Below are 18,473 nucleotides of genomic sequence, written 5' to 3' on the forward strand. Positions count from 1 at the left end.
GTGGACATGGACTAGTTTTTTATGACCTTCAAACTCTAATTCTATCTAAAAAGGCTGATGAAAGACCCAACAGTGGAGCCAGCAGCAATCTAGCAAATAAGAAAAAAAAGTATGATGGCCTTGGAAAGCAATCATATAACCAATTGTGGCCCTTAATGTAAAGTTCAGAGGACATAGCCCATAGGTCATGGAGGTCCAGTACACTTAAAGCTCCTTACCTCACTGTCTTCTTCTGGCGGTGGGGGAGGTGCTTTGATGATCTATAGGGAAAAAGAAAAATATAATTTGTGAGTTTCGTTACACTCACTTTGTAAACTTCACATTCTTAATTTAAATGTAAGAGTTACATTTTCCTTTTTTTGCTAATTACCTATAATATTAGGTGATGCATTTAGAGAATATCATCATGACACACACACACACACACACACACACACACACACACACACACACACGCACACAGGCACACAGACTAGGGCTCGTCCAAACTGTACGGACCATGTACGGCAGCACACGGAGTCCCTACACGTCCAGATTATGAACATGTAGGCATTTCAAGTGCCATCATGTAATGCCACCCTGAGGCACTATGTCCGTTCTTTATGCAGCACGCTATTTTTTCTTACTGATTCATGAGAAAATCCATGAGAAAAAAAATCTCTGTATGCATCCATATAACACAGAGGTACAGTATGGGCCCCTACCATTTTATAGCCGCTGTATTACAGATCTGTACAATATGGATCCATATTACAGTCATGTGCAGGCGCCCTTTAAAAGGAGAAGTAGGGAGCAAAAAAGTCTCTGCTTACAAGACAAACATTGAATGCTGTATATAAGGACTCGCAGCCAAGTCTTCATTTTTGATACGACAGTGACGTGACGGAGAAAGGCCTTTAAATTGAACACTGCACAATGACATGTACGGACACAAACCCATTCATAAAGAAGTACAGAACTTCAGCACTGATTCCTCTTGCCCCTAACAACTAAGCTCATGAAATCAGAACATCCCCTAAAGGCAGGACTGGATTTCATCACTCTTGTCTCAGGAGCGCAGCATCTGGCCTGGTTTCTGAGCGTCAGTCCAGATTTTCTATAAATGTCAGATTTCCAGGAATTTTTATTGCATCAGTGCAGTCTTAAACTGGAGAACTTAACCATTACCCTGAGCATAGAATGAATTGCTTACATTCAGTTAATTGATAAACTTGTGAGTTATTACTGTATGCTCAAAGCGTAATTCCAGCTCATATGTCACTTACAGTTTCAGCAAATAAAGCTTATTCTTTGTATAAGGAAAAGTTATGTAATTTTTCAATATACTTTCCATTTTAATTAAGATCTGTGCTTGCTGTTATTCAGTAGGAACCTTCATTCTTTACTCTGAGCCCTGGTCATGTGATGGACACAGCGGTGCCCGTACAGTACAGTAGGTCTTGTGACGAGCCGCGCACTTGTGTGTCCATCAGATGAACAGGGCAGATTTGTATGTACTGAAAGTAAACAACGAAGGTTCCTATTAAATGAAAGCAAGCAAAGATCTTAAAAACCATGAGTAATTGATCAAATATTTTGGTAAATATATAACTTTTCGAGGCACTGGCGCCTCCGCTTTCTGTATCTCCTGCAATTAACAATCGTATGACTCAACTATACTTTTTACATTTATTTTACTTGACCCCAACGGGTCTACATAAAATGGGAAGACTCCCACACACTAGATGTCACAGGTGTTCGGAACCACAGGCTGACTTCTGGCATATGGCATGGGAATGCTCATATATTAAGTCATTCTGGGGGATGTAATATCGAAGATGTCATCTCTTCTGGGGATCCCGGTGCCTTTCACCTCTGAGGTTTGTCTTCTAGGTCTATTAGATGAGTCGATATGGTTACATTATACCAGGATCTTCCTTGGGTCCCATGCACACAACCATAAAAATGCCCGTCATTATGTCCCGTAATTACGGGTCCATAGACTTCTATTGGCCACGGGTACCTTCCCGTTTGCGTACAGGAAGGTGCCCAGGCCGTTGAAAAATATAGAACATGTCCTATTTCAGGCCGTAATTGGGGCTCCCATAATTACGGGTGGCTACGTGTGTGCACCCATAATTACGGGAGCGTTTCTAGGCGATGTTAGGGGATTTCAATTTTTTAATAAAGAGAAGCATAGAAAATTGCGTCTGAGCGATCATGTGACCCTTTTAAGGGGTTTGGACATGATTGTGACATCATTTCCAGCCCCCCTTTTTTTACGGGTCTGTACATACGGGTGGAATACGGATGACAACAGACCTGTATTTACAGGCATAAATCCGTAAATATGGATTAAATACGGATTGAAAACGTGTGACAAAGGACCCGTATTTACGGCCAGTATTTACAGGAGGGAAAAAATACGGTCGTGTGCATGGGGCCTTAGAGAATCATTATATTTTGCTCGAAAAGCTATTGCGATCAGATGGATGGGAGATAGACCTCCTACCTGTATCTAATGGATACAATTGATAAACGCAACAATTCCATATGAGTGAATGGTATATACTCATAGAGGCTGTCCCCACAAATTCCAGAGGATCTGGGATGTTTGGAATTCCTCCTCCCTGGCCCTATTGCCTCCGAGATCATTGAGAGCGGGCGTCTCCTCTGATCTTTAGGATTCCTGATGTGGCCAGTGTTTGGGTGTGGGAGGGGTCCCGTTGCTGTAAATAACTGTTTCATGAAGTGTGTTGCTGCTTTCGTGTCCTATATATAGTACTCTGCTTAATGCTCGGGATGTGATAATATGTTGTTAAGTACAAAACTCACGTGTGGAAGTTTAGTTAAACTATGTTCTGCTAAGTTTTTCCATACAATATGTATTATATTTATTTCATAACCTCCTAATGCAACAACAGTAATGGGCTAAGTGGTGTCCCAATGGAGCACCCTCCCTTATATAGAGTATAGGCAGCTCTATAATAGATATATATACACACAAGAACAGAGTCTGAAGTCAAATATATATCAGAATATATCACAAAATGTAGGCATAGGCAGGGTAATATATTGTCTTAAATGACATTTTACACACAGATTAAGGAAATGTCATTTAAGACAATATATTACCCTGCCTATGCCTACAACATAGGGATTACAACCTAATTTAAACCTGGTTTACTTGGTTTTTCTGTGTTTGTATTACATTGAGTCTCTCCATCCATATACCCTTTTAACATGTTTGTTTTATGTATATTTAATAAAATTTGTGATATATTCTGATATATATTTGGCTTCTGACTCTGTTCTTGTGTGTATATATAAATATGTATTATATTTCCTTGTAAAATCCTGATTTATGCTGTGCACTTTACAAATATGTGAGATTGAGTATTGTTTCTGGTGTGACCGGATACTCAGTTTCTTATCTCTTCATTGTATTTTATTCAATATATGTACGCACGATGTGATGCCATTATTTCTCTATTGATACACTAATTGTATTGTGTTTATTGTTCAATAAAATGAGTTTAAAAAAAATAAATATATATAACTTTTCATAATGCAATAAATAATCTTCATTTGCTGAAACCGTAATACCTTGTTAAATATGCTGCCCTATTTATGTCGGCTGGGCATGTGTGATATAATTTACAAATCGGATGTAAGTTCAATTACGTATACGATAAAATTAGGTAGATGTAAGAAATATCTGCCTATATACAGTATATATATATATATATATATATATATATATATATATATATATATATATATATATATATATATATATATATATATATATATATTATAACTGAAATAATCTAAAATTCCAAAAACTTAAAGAGATTGTCTCAACGAAACAACCCCTTTTCAGAAGAAAGCTGCCTCATTGATCCACTGATGGGTGGGTCGAGCAACTGAAACCTCTGGAGCTCAGCACGTATGGCTGTAAGAAGTTGCAGATGGCCCCACATTTACCCTGCAGTAGCGCCCATTCGTATAAATGAAACGTATAAATGAAACGTACCAGGCACTTTCTAAGCTGCTCTCCATTCTAACTACTAGAGAGGGGGGTCCTGAGCAGTAGATCTCCCTCTATGAAGTCCATATGTCTCAATAGAGTATGTGGACAGGTGTTATCTTGTTGTTTAAAGAGGACCTGTCATAATAATAATAATCTTTATTTATATAGCGCCAACATATTACGCAGTACCTTACAATTTAGAGGGAACATGAAACAAACCATATCAAACATTACATAGTGACAAAGTTCATTTACAATTCAAACCAGAAGACTGAGGACCCTGCTCGCAAGAGCTTACAATCTATGAGGAAATAAGGGAGACACAAAGTGTAACAGTCTTTGTTTTGAACAATAGTCCAGCTATTTTTTATACACATGGGGTGGTACACATAAAGGTGCTTGAGCCGGTCACCAGCCAGTATCCGTGTATGACGGACATGAAGAGAAGGAGTGTGATGACTAATCTAAGGCTGGGTTCACACTACCTATTTTCAGGCGTAAACGAGGCGTTTTACGCCTCGAATTACGCCTGAAAAGACGGCTTCAATACGTCGGCAAACATCTACCCATTGCTTTCAATGGGTTTGCCGACGTACTGTGCCGACGACCTTTAATTTTATGCGTCGCTGTCAAAAGACGACGCGTAAAATGACTGCCTCGGCAAAGAAGTGCAGGACACTTCTTGGGGCGTAATTTGAGCCGTTTTTCATTGAATCCAATGAAGAACAGCTCCAAATTACGCCCGTAATTGACGCCTCGCAAAACGCGAGTACGATCAATTACGTCTGAAATGCAGGAGCTGTTTTCTCCTGAAAACAGCTCCGTCATTTCAGACACAAATGCAGTTATCGTGTGCACATACCCTAAAAGGGGGGCCATGGAAAGGAGTCAGATTAGGGAATGTTGTTGGACTGTCTAAAAAGATGTATTTTCAGGGCACGTTTAAAACTGTGGATATTGGGAATTAATCTGATTGTCTGGGGTAGCACATTCCAGAGGGCGGGTGCAGCACGAGAAAAATCTTAGAGGCGGAAGTGGAAGGTTTGGATTAGGGAGGATTTTAATCTAATGTCGTTGGCAGAACATAGAGCCCGAGTAGGGTGGTGGACAGAGATGAGGGAGGAGATGTAAGGAGGTGCAGCACTGTGGAGGGCTTTGTGGGTGTGAGTAATAAGTTTACATTTAATTCTGAAGGGTATGGGCAACAAGTGCAGTGACTGGCAAAGAATAGAGGCGTTGGTGTAGCGGTTGGTCAGAAAGATGAGCCTGGCTGCTGAATTAAGGATAGATTGGAGTTTGGAGAGTTTAGTGAGGGGAGGACCGACTAGTAATGAGTTACAGTAGTCAAGACGAGAGTGAATCAGAGCAACAATGAGAGTTTTGGCGGTTTCCTCCGTAAGAAAAGAGCGGATTCTGGAGATGTTTTTGAGGTGAAAATGACAGGAGCGTGAAAGTGATTGAATGTGAGGAGTAAAGGAAAGATCTGAGTCAAAAATAACTCAAAGACAGCAGGCGTGCTGCTTACGAGTTATGATAGTGCCACACACAGCGATGGAGACTTCAGGTTTAGGGAGGTTAGTAGATGGTGACATGTCCATTTAATATGCAATGTTAAATACTTTTGTGTCCAAAAAATACAAAAGTATAGTAGGTATGATACCTTTATTGGCTAACTATAAAAATTATAAATACAAGCTTTCAGAGCGCACAGGCCCCTTCTTCAGGCAGATTTACAAATGAATGACTTAGAAAAAAACACAACATTTAAGATGTTACACAAGTAAATACTTGTAATTCATGAAATAACAATTCTGGAACATATTTTCTTCGAACTCTGCGTTGTGCCATTCCTCTGTTGTTCCTCCTACTAATTTATGAATTTATTGACAAATAGGTGTTACATAGTTACATAGTTAGTACGGTTGAAAAAAGACACATGTCCATCAAGCTCAACCAAGGGATGGGAAAAGGGAAGGTAAAAATTTCTACACATAGGAGCTAATATTTTTTTGTTCTAGGAAATTATCTAAGCCTTTTCCATTAACAAAAGGGTGTGTCCCTACACAGTCTTACCCTGTCAGCACTGATTGGACCGTGTCAGTCTATGTAGGGACACCCCCCCAACTGTTAACCCCTTCCCGTTGTAAACAACTTTCAGATTTTAATTTTTGTTTTTTGTAGCACCATTTATTGTTCTATATAATGTACTAGGTCAACGGGAAAATGGAAAAAAATATTTGTGGGGTAGAAAATGAAAAAAAACAGCGATTCCTCCATTGTTTTTTGCGCTTCAATTTTACGGAATTCACAGTGCAATTAAAACAACATGTTAACTTTATTCTGCGGGTCAATACGATTACTGCGATACCAACTATATATAGTTTTTTCTATATTTTACTACTTTTACAAGTAAAAACCTAAGTGTAAAAAATTTAATTTATTTTGTGTCGACAAATTCTGAGAGCCATAAGTTTTTTATTTTTCCGTCGATTAAGAGGTATGAGGGCTTATTTTTTGCGGGATAAGCTGTAGTTTTTAATAATACCATTTTGGGGTACATGCGATGTTTTGATCACTTTTTATTTCATTTTTTGTGGGAGATGAGATGACCAAAAAATAGTAATTCTGACGTTTACAATTTTTTTTTCTTACAGCGTTCACCGTGCAGGTTAAATAATGATATATTGTAATAGTTCAGACTTTTACAGATGTGGTGATACCAATTATCTTTATTTATTTATGTTTATTTATTTTTATACTATGCTCTAGGGGGGAAATGAGAAAAGTTTGTTTTTGTTTTGTTTTGTTTTTTTACATAAAAAAAACAACTTTATTTTACTAATTTTTACCTTTTTTTTTAGCTCAAGGGGACTTCAACCAGCGATAGTTGGGTCGCTTGCACGATATACTGCAATACCAATGTATTGCAGTATATTTTCTTTCTGACAGGCTTAGTAGGAGCACAAAGATGGCGGACCTGGGGGCCTTCATTAGGCCCCAGGCAGCCATGGCAACCATTACCACTCCGCAATTGCATTGCGGGGGGCGCGATGAGCTGCTAGAGGGTATTGCCCCCTCTTTCGAACGATTTAAATGCCGCGGTCGCTATTGACTGTGGCATTTAACGGGTTAAACGAGCGGGATCCCGCTCGTTACTGTGAAGTGTCGGCTGTAACATACAGCCAACACCCTCATCGTATGGAGCAGGTTCACTCTGTGAGCCCGTTCCATACCTCCCCTACCCGGCTATGACGTATGGATACGTCAAACGTCGGGAAGGGGTTAATATTCATTTGTCCATTTATTCATAAACTTCTAGGCGGAATAATAGCACAACGTAGAGATCTAAGAAAAGATGCTCCAGATTTTTTTTTTCATGGGGAATACAAATATTTATTAAAACAAAAATGTCAGGAGAGGAGACAAGTCCTCCTTAAGTTGTTATATGTCTTCAAACAGACTCTTTGGTCCGCTCACTATTATTGACATATATACTGCTGACCAGTACTTTGAGGGACTAGAAATATTTTCTCTACTAAATGTAATACAACCACTACACAAGTTTATCCTAGTATTACGATATCTTAAGTAGTCAGCTTGTTTAACAGTAATAAAAGGCGATTTATGGGACGTGTGTTATGTGTAGAGAGAAGTATGCGTTCCTGACTTAGTAGGAGGATAAACAAATGATTCCCCACCGCAATGGATGCTGTTTATACAAAGGCGACCAGTAGTATTAAAATGTAGGATGCAGGAAAACAAGTGAGGTTAAGCACATTCCACCAGCGCAGGGTCACATCAGGTCCCTATAATATAACGTGACAACGAGATCAGACACTTACCACAGTGCAGCACAGAGGCCAGAACCACCATAGCAGGGCCAGAACCAACAGGAGAAATAAGATGAGCAGGGCAATAGCCAAGATGGTCCCATCCGCCTGTAGGATATAAAAGCATGCTGAATTCTCATTGGATGATATAATTCTTGCCTTATTACATTGAGTTGTAACGATTTACAACCCAGCAGTTCTTCATCTGACAAACTCAACCATTCTACATATGAAACTGCTGTTATCTGTCAATAAGCAGCATTTTTCTTAAACCTTAGATGACTTACCTTCCCTCGCACAGCATTGAGTGCCAGTAGAGTTCTCGATGTCTGGCCAGAGGGCTATAGAAGTTTGAATATGACACTTTATTAAAAGGCACATGGTTCCAGATTTTGAGACCATTAAAATGTCCCGATCTATACAGAAGCATAACTTGAAGCTCCTGGGCTCCAATGCAAAATCTACCATGCACCATTTATAATACTGGTGTCTTCTTATGTGGCAGAGGGGCCTTTGGACAACCTCAAGTGCCATGCCTGGGTACGCACTCCCTATAAATACGCCCTTGAATCCACAATAGATCACTGACATGATACAGTCTATCAGAGCTCTCCTGTAATGAGGACATGATCAGGAATGTTTTTCTGCCGCTGGATATAAACAATAATGTCTCCATTTACTGACAGCAAGCAGAGAGTTGGGAACCATGAGAAATTGGTACACAAAGTGTATTATAAAGTTGAATACAATTTTTTTAAACAATCATTAAAGGGGTTTTCCCGCCGATAAAAATGGATGGCCTATCCACTAGATGAACCTGGCCTGTCCATTTATTACATAGAAGGCCGTTCATTTGTATGGCCTCCATGTAATAATACATTTCCCCTGTAGTGGGCATTGTAGGAGAAATGTTTGGCAGACAATCAGAAAACTCATTTTATATCACTATATTTTTATCATATGAACAGATTATAATACCTTCATCTCAGATTATTTTTTTTCTAATAACTCCCTTACACTAGTACCACATCTACAAACCCTACATTGTTACCTGTTATCTAGATCTAAATCCAACTAGCTTAAATCATAAAAAGTAGAAGGTGTAGCGGAGCCAGAAAATTTGCCAGATGAAAAACAGCCAAGTTTGTCATTTGGCGCAAGTCCTCGTGATATTATCACATGTCTTTTGTGGTTTTAGAAAGGACCGCAGGTGAATCTACTAAGTTAGGGATCATGCACATGACCGTTTTGATAACGGGATACACAAAGCAGTCGTGCAGGGTAAAACCGGTAAACTTGTCTGTGGTCTATGGAGATTGATATAGTCACTATCTCATCTAGGACAGAGGAACACCTGGATCCACTGTTATTTGATGTCCTAACATTGGGCAGCATATCCTTGAGACACAGAATACAGTCTAAAGCACAAGACTTCACATGGAGACATCCGTCTCTCCATTTATTACTCCAAGATGTGTTGGAAATCATCCAGCTCCTGCTTTGCCTCAATGCTTCTACTTCATTCTAAAACATTTCTAACAAAGTTTCACAAATCAAAAAGATTTCCTACATGTTAATGTCCATTTATTGCTGAGTCTTTTCTTGTATGGAAAAAAAGAGGATTAAAAACCACATAAGAAAAGATTAGGGAAATGTACACAAATCAGGACTGACTGTGACTTGTATCTGTCTAAGCAAATGTTCATTATATTTTAATCCTCGCATCGCTAAAATGAGGAAATGTTACCGGGGCAATCCCCGGAGGACTGAGGGATTAAATAATGTTAGAAAACACTGCTCAACTCTGATGATGTCATCTGTACAGAAGTGATTGTGAAATTTATCCAAAAATTAGGGAACTGTAGTTACAATTTTCTCCCAATTTTCTATGTGGGCTAGGCTACGGTTACACGGCGGCATTACGTTGTTAATGGACCACAGTAAAATCGTGGTCGTAATGGTATTTTTATTCCGTATAGTAAAACAAATCAACCCTACGACTTTTGCAAAAATGACATTAAATGGTTCTTACTGCGATGGGCGTGTGACTTCATATCCCCAGGTAGCCCTAGACTAGTATTAGAGGTGAATTTACTTACTAACTTTGTGACCCACAGTTCAAAAATCTAGAGATGATCAAATTCCATTTGCCAACTTTAAATGTTAAAAATTATGATGAACTGAATCTCAAAATTGCTTAATCAATTTAAGGTTCGTACTGAGAATGTAAAATTGTGCATTGTCAATGGGCATGAAGGAAAGATTAAGTGCATTGTTCCAACTTAACTTGAACATTCATTGGTTTGCACTTGATACTTTGCAATGTTTTTTTTTACAGGGGAGGGTACGCTACTAAGGTTATTCTGATTATTGTGTATACACGCTGCAACTTGTTCTGTGTGGTCTAACATGTTAACTGGAAAACCCATAAATATTTACTATACTACATAATATTGTGATTTACTTACAGTAATTATATTTATTATTAGCAATGTACTAATAACAGACCGGCTATCACTCTGCTTTGTGTTAATGTCGATGTGCATGTCTTTATGAATTTTATAACAATGTTGTTTCAATAAAGATGCAACTTTTGAATATTTGTTTTGTGTTCTTTATGCTCCTCTTTGGCTGTAGGTCTTAGGCTGCGTTCACATCTGTGTCAGGGCTACGTTCCATCGAAATTTTCAGCCCCGACTGATGCAAATGGAAACTAAAGGTTTCCGTTTCCATCACCATTGATTTCAATCGTGACGGATTCGGTGCCAATGGTTTCCGTTTGTCTGAGTTGTGCAACGGTTCTGTCGTTTTGACGGAATCAATACCATAGTTGACTACCCTATTTATGTAGTCAAACCGACGGAACCCCTGCACAACGGAGACAAACAGAAACCATTTGCACCGGATCCGTCACCATTTAAATCAATGGTGATGGAAACGGAAACCTCGGAAAGCTCCGACGGAACATCGGAACGGAGTCTTGACACCGATGTAAATGCAGGCTAAGGCCTCATTCACACAAGAGTATCAGATTCACACACACACACACGTGAAAAACGCACGTGAATCTGGTACGTGTGTGTTGCGTTATGCATCAGTGTGCTTTGTGAGGGGCATGCGTTATTCACGCACTCGCAAAACACATCTTTTTTTACAATTATTTTTAATTGAATTGATGCATTAATCACACTACGCAAACGGATGTGCATCCATGTGCGGTGCGTGGTTTTCACGCACCTATTAACTTCAATGGGCGCGTGATAACACACTAATATAGGACAAGCAGTGAGTTTCACGCAACGCGCACTAACGCTGCATGAAAAATCATGCATGTGTGAATGGCCCCATTGAAAACAATGGGTCCGTGTGCTGTGCGTTGAACACAAAAATTTGGCTTAATCAACCAATGCAAGAGCAAGATTTTAATCTGTGGGGGGGGAGGAGAAGGTTCATTTGGATTCTACAAAACAGGATGAACTTTAGATAAGGCCTCATGCACATGAAAGAGTATGGAGACTGTACAGAGGCACACAAAATCCCTGCGGCTCCGTATTATGGAACCACAGGCACTACATATGCTGCTGTATGGTGCAGAGTTATCCTCCCCTACTAAGGGTTAACATTAAACCTCCTTAGTATTTACTGGCAGTAGCTTCCTAAATAAAGTTTGCAGTCATAGCTAAGTTGCTGCAGCTGAAACGCAGTTTCTCTATTCCAGATGTGTCACAAAATAAAAACACAAGAAAGCAAGTCTCAGTAGGAGGTAGGGTGGCAAAACAGTTCCATGTCACAGAGATTCGCAGCACAGATTCCTACAACTCCTCAATCAGATGATAGCAAAATGCTGTATAAATAGCAAAGCACAAGTTGACCATAAACATTATAATTGTTGCCAGATCCTACAAATGTAGATGGCGTCCACCGACAATGTAATGTGTATGGGACAGCCAAACTCTTCCAAGATGCCCCCTGTTGGGGAAACAAGGGTCAAACAGCCTGGTTTTTAATGGTTACGATCTTTTGTTTACCGCAGAGATAAGCTGTGCCAGAGGTGTCTGGCAGGGTCTGAAACTAGGTCCTAAAAAGTGAACCATAAGTCTCCCCTTACTACTGCTGTCTCCTGGACTCCAGTGGTGCTTTTGATTTATTTCTAGGCCCCCCCGTTCTAGAGATATGTCTCCCAGTTGTTTGGGTGGAAAATATGCTAATTAATCGCTGACTAGCCAAGTGGGCGTCAACGCCTGTGATTCTCCTGCGGTGGAGCTATCTCACAGCCTCAGAAGCTGTCCTATCAGCGTGAGGCTGCTTTACACACACTGTCTTAGCTCAGTGTGGTCTCGCGAGATCACGATGAGCTAGGACAGTGTGTGTAAAGCAGCCTCACACTGATAGCTAGTTTCTCAGGGTTTCCCTCAAGATTACAGCTGATTACTGGGGTCCCTGCATAGGCATACTCTTTACACCACATGTTCAAAAATATGTAGACAACCCAAAAAGATCATATTCAGATCTATATTTTCTGATAAGTCATCAGTGATGGGTTGCTTAGAGTGTAGTTGCTCCCAGGTAACTTTCTGCCCCTGGGCGCAGGAGGTTAAAGTTTCCTCTCTACAACTCTGTTTTTACTTAATACAACAAATGATTACATTGCTTCTTTAACCCCTTCCCGCTTTGGCCACTATTGACCTTCCTGACAGAGCCTCATTTTTCAAATCTGACATATTTCACTTTATGTGGTAATAACGTCGGAGTGCTTTCACCTGTCCAAGCGATTCTGAGATTGTTTTCTCGTGACACATTGGACTTTATGTTACTGGCAATGTTTGCTCAATACATTCAGTAGTTAATTATGAAAAACACCAAAATTTAGCGAAAAATTGCAAAAATTTGAATTTTTCTAAATTTAAGTGTATCTGCCTGTAAGACAGGCTGTTATACCACACACAATTGTTGCTAATTAACATCCCCATATGTCTACTTAAGATTGATATCAATTTTTGAACATCTTTTTATTTTTCTAGGACGTTACAAGGCTTAGAACTTTAGCAGCAATTTCTCACATTTTCAAGAAAATTTCAAAAGGCTATTTTTACAGGGGCCAGTTCAGATGTGAAGTGGCTTTGAGGGCCTTATATATTAGGAACCCCCAACAAATCACCCCATTTAAAAAAAATTCACCCCTCAAAGTATTCAAAATAGCATTTATAACATTTCTGAAGCCTTTAGACGTTCACAGGCATTAAAGCAAGGTAGAGGTGACATTTACAAATGTAATTTTTTTTGCAGAAATTAATTTTTAATCCATTTTTTTTGTAACACAGAAAGATTTACTAGAGAAATGCAACTCAATATTTATTGCCCAGATTCTGCAGTTTTTAGAAATATCCAACATGTGGTCCTAGTGTCCTTATGGACTGAAGCACCGGCCTCAGAAGCAAAGGAGCACCTAGTGGATTTTGGGCCTCCTTTTTATTAGAAAATATTTTGTCATGTCAGGTTTGAAGGGCTCTTGCGGTGCCAAAACAGTGGAAATCCCCCAAAAGTTACAAATTTTGAAAACTAGACCCCCTCAAGGAAATTATCTATGGGTATAGTGAGAATTTTGACCCCACAGGTTTATTGCAGAAATGATTGAAATTAGGCCGTGAAAATTAAAATCTACATTCTTTTAAAGAAAACGTAGGTTTAGCTAATTTTTTCTCATTTCCACAAGGACTAAAAGAGAAAAGCACAGCCACATTTGTAAAGCAATTTCTCCCGAGTAAAACAATACCCCACATGTGGTCATAAACAGCTGTTTGGAAACACGGCAGGGTTTAAAAGAGAAAGAGCGCCATTTGGCTTTTGGAACCTTAAATTTAGCAGGAATGGTTTGCAGAGGCAATGTCGCATTTGCAAAGCCCCTGAAGGACTAAAACAGAGAAAACTCCCAAAAAGTGACTCCATTTAGGAAACTACACCCCATGAGAAATTAATCTAGGGGTGTAGTGAGCATTTTGACCCTGCAGGGGTTTCATAGATTTTATTAGAATTGGGCAGTGAAAATAAAAACAATCCTTTTTTTCAATAAGACGTGGCTTTACCTCAACATTTTTCATTTTCTCAACAAATAAAGGAAAAAAAGAACCACAACATATGTAAAGCAACCTCTCTGGAGTACGGAAAATACCCCATATGTGGTCATAAACTGCTGTTTGGGCACACGGCAAGGATCAAAAAAGAAGGAGCGACATTTGGCTTTTGAAGTACATATTTTGCTGTATTGATTATTTGGCACCATGTCGCATTTGCAAAGCCCCTAAGGTACCAGTACAGTGGAAACTCCCCAAAAGTGACTCCATTCACGAAACTACACCCCTTGAAGAATTTATGTAGGGGTGTAGTGAGCATTTTGACCCCACAGATGTTTCATCGATTTTATTAAAATTGGACAGTGAAAATAAAAAATAAGACGTAGCTTTAGCTCAAAATTTGTAATTTTCTCAACAAATAAAGGAAAAAAAGAACCACAATGTTTGTAAAGCAATTTCTCCCGAATACGGCAGTACCCCATATGTGGTCATAAACTGCTGTTTGGGCACACAGCAGGGCTCAGAAGTGAAGGAGCACCATTTGGCTTTTAGAGTACAGATTTTGCTGGATTGGTTTATGGTCGCTTTGTCGCATTTGCAAAGCCCCTGTAAGACCAAAACAGTAGAAACCCCCCAGAAGTGACCCCATTTTGGAAACTACACCCCTCAAGGTATTCACCTAGGGGTGTAGTGAGCATGTTAACCCCGCAGGTGTTTTGCAGAAATTAGTGTGCACTCGGTGTTGCAGAGTGAAACTGGGATTTTTTCCATAGATATGCCAATATGTGGTGCCCAGCTTGTGCCACCATAACAAGACAGCCCTCTAATTATTATGCTGTGGTTCCGGGTTTTAGAAACACCCTACATGTGGCCCTAATCTTTTGCCTGGATGATCGACAGGGCTCATGAGTAAAAGAGTACCATGCAAAGTTGAAGCCTAATTTGACAATTTACACAGTATTGGTTCACAATTGCAGAGGCTCTGACGTGAAATAATAACAGAAACCCCTGAGAAGTGACCTCATTTTGGAAACTACACCCCTCAAGGTATTTATTAAGGGGTGTAGTGCGCATTTTCACTCCACAGGTCTTTTCCATAAATCACTTGCGCTGCGAGTGGTGCAAAGTAAAATTTTAAATTTTTCCCTAGATATGTCATTTCAGTGGCAAATATGTCGTGCCCAGCTTGTGCCACTGGAGAAACACACCCCAAAAATTGTTATAAGGGTTCTCCCGGGTATGGCGATTCCATATATGTGGAAGTAAACTGCTGTTTGGGCACACTGTAGGGCTCAGAAGGGAGGGAGCGCCATTTAGCTTTTGGCGAGTGGATTTCGCTTGGTAGTAGTTTGGTTTGGGTATTACTGGTATTTTAGTTTATAATGTGGGGGTACATGTAAGTTGGGCAGAGTACATCAGGGGCATAGTCAAGTGCTATAATAATAGGGTAAACAATAAAATAATCCATAAATATTTGTTACGCGGGAAAGCAATCCTTTCTGCACAGGCCAGTGTCGCACTGATAAATGTCCTTTCTTATCCCCTTTTGGTCCACACTCCGCACCTTTGCAGTTTGGGGAATTTTGCTGGGAAGTGTTTTCCTGGTATAATACGGGCACCCTCGTTTGAGTCCTCCCATTCATGGTTGCCTAATTTTAGGGCCTTGATAAAATGCCACTTGAAACAGAAGAAGTGTTCCTCTCGGGCCTGCACAACTGCATATTTTTCTTTCCTGACTTATTGGAGCCTTAACTTATTTAATTTTTTCATAGACGTAGTGGTATGAAAGCTGTTTTTTTTGCGGGAAAAGCTGTAGTTATTATTGGTACCATTTTGGGGTACATGCGACTTTTTGATCACTTGTTATCCTTTTTTTGTGAGGCAAGGTGATCAAAAAACAGCAATTCTGGAATAGTTTTTTAGGTTTTTAATATAGCGTTCACCATGCGTTATAAATTACATGTTAAGTTTATTCTGCGGGTCAGTCCGATTTTTATGTTTTACAAATTTTTGCACAATAAAAATTACTTTTGTAAAAATAATGTATTTTTTCTGTCGCCGTAAGAGCCATAACGTTTACATTTTTTGTCGACGGAGCTATATGAGGGCTTATGTTTTGCGAGACGAGCTATAGTTTATATAGGTACCATTTTTGGATACATGCGACTTTTTGATCACCTTTTATTTTAATGTTTGGAAGACAAAGTGACCAAAAAAACAGCATTTCTGGCAGTATTTTTTAGTTTTTTTTTACGCTGATTTCACTTCGCGGGACAAATACATAATATTTTTATAGTTCAAGTTGTTACGGACGTGACAATACCAATTATGTATGGTTTTATTATTTATTTTCAATAATAAATGGCTTGATAAGGGAAAAAGGGTGATTGTGTTTTATTTTTACTTGAAACTTTTATTTTATTTTTTACAACTTTTATTTTAACTTTTTTTTTTTACACTTTTTTTTTACACTTTTCTTTAGTCCAACTAGGGGACTTGATGGTCCAACTGTTTGATTGCTGTTCTAATACATTGCACTACCTATGTAGTACAATGTATTAGGGCATGACCACACATGGCGGAATTCCTCCGCAACTGTCCGCATCGATGCCGCACAGAATCTGCGTTGCAGATTCTGCAGCGGATCTGCACAAAATGTGCAGTACATTGATGCGGACTAGCTGCTGCAGACTGCGGGAAAAGTGCTTCCCTTCTCCCTATCAGTGCAGGATAGAGAGAAGGGACAGCACTTTCCCTAGTGAAAGGAAACGATTTTCATACTTACCGGCCGTTGTCTTGGTGACGCGTCCCTCTTTCGGCATCCAGCCCGACCTCCCTGGATGACGCGCCAGTCCATGTGACCGCTGCAGCCTGTGCTTTGCCTGTGATTGGCTGCAGCCGTCACTTACACTGAAACGTCATCCTGGGAGGCCGGACTGGAGACAGACGCAGGGAGTTCTCGGTAAGTATGAACTTATATGTTTTTTTACAGATACATGTATATTGGGATCGGTAGTCACTGTCCCGGGTGCAGAAACAGTTACTGCCGATCGCTTAACTCTTTCAGCACCCTGGACAGTGACTATTTACAGACGTCTCCTAGCAACGCTCCCGTCATTACGGGAGCCCCATTGACTTCCTCAGTCTGGCTGTAGACCTAGAAATACATAGGTCCAGCCAGAATGAAGAAATGTCAAGTTAAAAAAGCAAGACGTATCCGCAGCACACATGACATGTGCATGACAGCTGCGGACTTCATTGCGGAACTTTGAATCTCCATTGAAGTCAATGGAGAAATTCCGCCATGAGTCCGCCACTGCTCCGCAACAGACAGAGCATGCTGCGGACACCAAATTCCGCTCCGCAGCCTATGCTCCGCAGCGGAATTGTACGCATCGTGTAAACGAACACTGCTAATTTAAAGTGAAAGTCAATGGAGAAACGGCTCCGCTGCGGATTAACGCTGCGGAGTGTCCGCAGCGGAATTTAAGTGGAATTCCGCCATGTGTGAACCCGCCCTTAGAACTGTCATTTGGTCACTGACAGCAAGCCGATCAGGCTCCACCTCCGGTTGGGGCCTAATCGGCTTCCATAATGGCAGACAGGGGGCCATTGTTAGGCCTCCTATTGCCATAGTAGCAGTCAGCAGCCTTGCCATTGCATGGCAGGGCTGGTAATTTGCTACAAACCACTAAGATGCAGCTATCACTTTGGATCGCTGCATCTAAGGGGTTAATGCCAGGAATTGGAGCTAGCTCCGGTTCCTGCCATTACAGCAGGGTGTCCGCTGTAACATACAGCGGGCACCCACTGCTGATGACGCCATCTTACCAATGGTAACAGAAGTCTTTTAGGCCCCACCTCCAAGCGGGGCATAGGAGGCTTCAGTTGCTGGCATACCATAAGGCCAGTATTAGGCCTCCAGTTGCCATTGCAGCCACTGACAACCCAGCAATCACATTGCTGGGCTGCCGGTGGCTAATAACCCCTCACATTCTGCGATCTCTATTGAACGCAGCATCTGAGGGGTTAATCGGCCGGATCAGAGGCTAGTTTCGGTCCTAGCCGTTACATCAGGGTGCCTGTTGTAACATACAGCTGTCACCCGGCGGTGATGGTGCGGGCTCAGCTCCTGAGCCCTCACTATCACCGCGATGTAATAGTACTCCACTTTGCGGGAAGCCATGCCCAATAGCACCGTATATATACGGCGGATGTCAGGAAGGGGTTAAGTGGTAATATTGGTCATATTGGCCAAAGGTTCTGTTACTTACACAATGTGTGCTAGTAATGATGACAGAACTGGAGATGAAGCTCAGACCATCGTTCATGCTGACCAGAAGAGTAGCTGTCCTGCAAACACAAAACAGAGAGAGTTGACAATTAGGTCTGGAATTTCTATTTTATTTAACTGTCCAATCTCTCAGAACTATGTTTTTATTCACTTGCTCTTGCTGAGCAGATTTGTTTTCTCCGTGTAAACATGTATGAAAAGCACAATAAAAATGGTGGCCAAAATCATGTACTGTTAATTTTGTGGTGTCAGTGCTCATGGGGCAG

At 40.4% G+C, this 18,473-nt stretch overlaps 1 protein-coding gene across 1 annotated transcript in view; it reads right to left on the reverse strand.

Annotated features, from left to right (window-relative positions):
* The window catches only part of ANTXR1 (ANTXR cell adhesion molecule 1), a 235,682-nt gene that overhangs the window by 120,955 nt on the left and 96,254 nt on the right, over positions 1–18,473 (reverse strand). The window contains exons 12-14 of the mRNA XM_075855335.1: positions 18,188–18,266; positions 7,855–7,950; positions 219–260 (exon numbers count right to left, since the gene is read on the reverse strand). Of these exons, the coding sequence (XP_075711450.1) occupies positions 219–260; positions 7,855–7,950; positions 18,188–18,266 (217 nt within the window). The remainder of the gene's footprint in view (positions 1–218; positions 261–7,854; positions 7,951–18,187; positions 18,267–18,473) is intronic.

Source organism: Rhinoderma darwinii, chromosome 3 (assembly GCF_050947455.1).
Source record: "Rhinoderma darwinii isolate aRhiDar2 chromosome 3, aRhiDar2.hap1, whole genome shotgun sequence".
Taxonomy (NCBI): domain Eukaryota; kingdom Metazoa; phylum Chordata; class Amphibia; order Anura; family Rhinodermatidae; genus Rhinoderma; species Rhinoderma darwinii.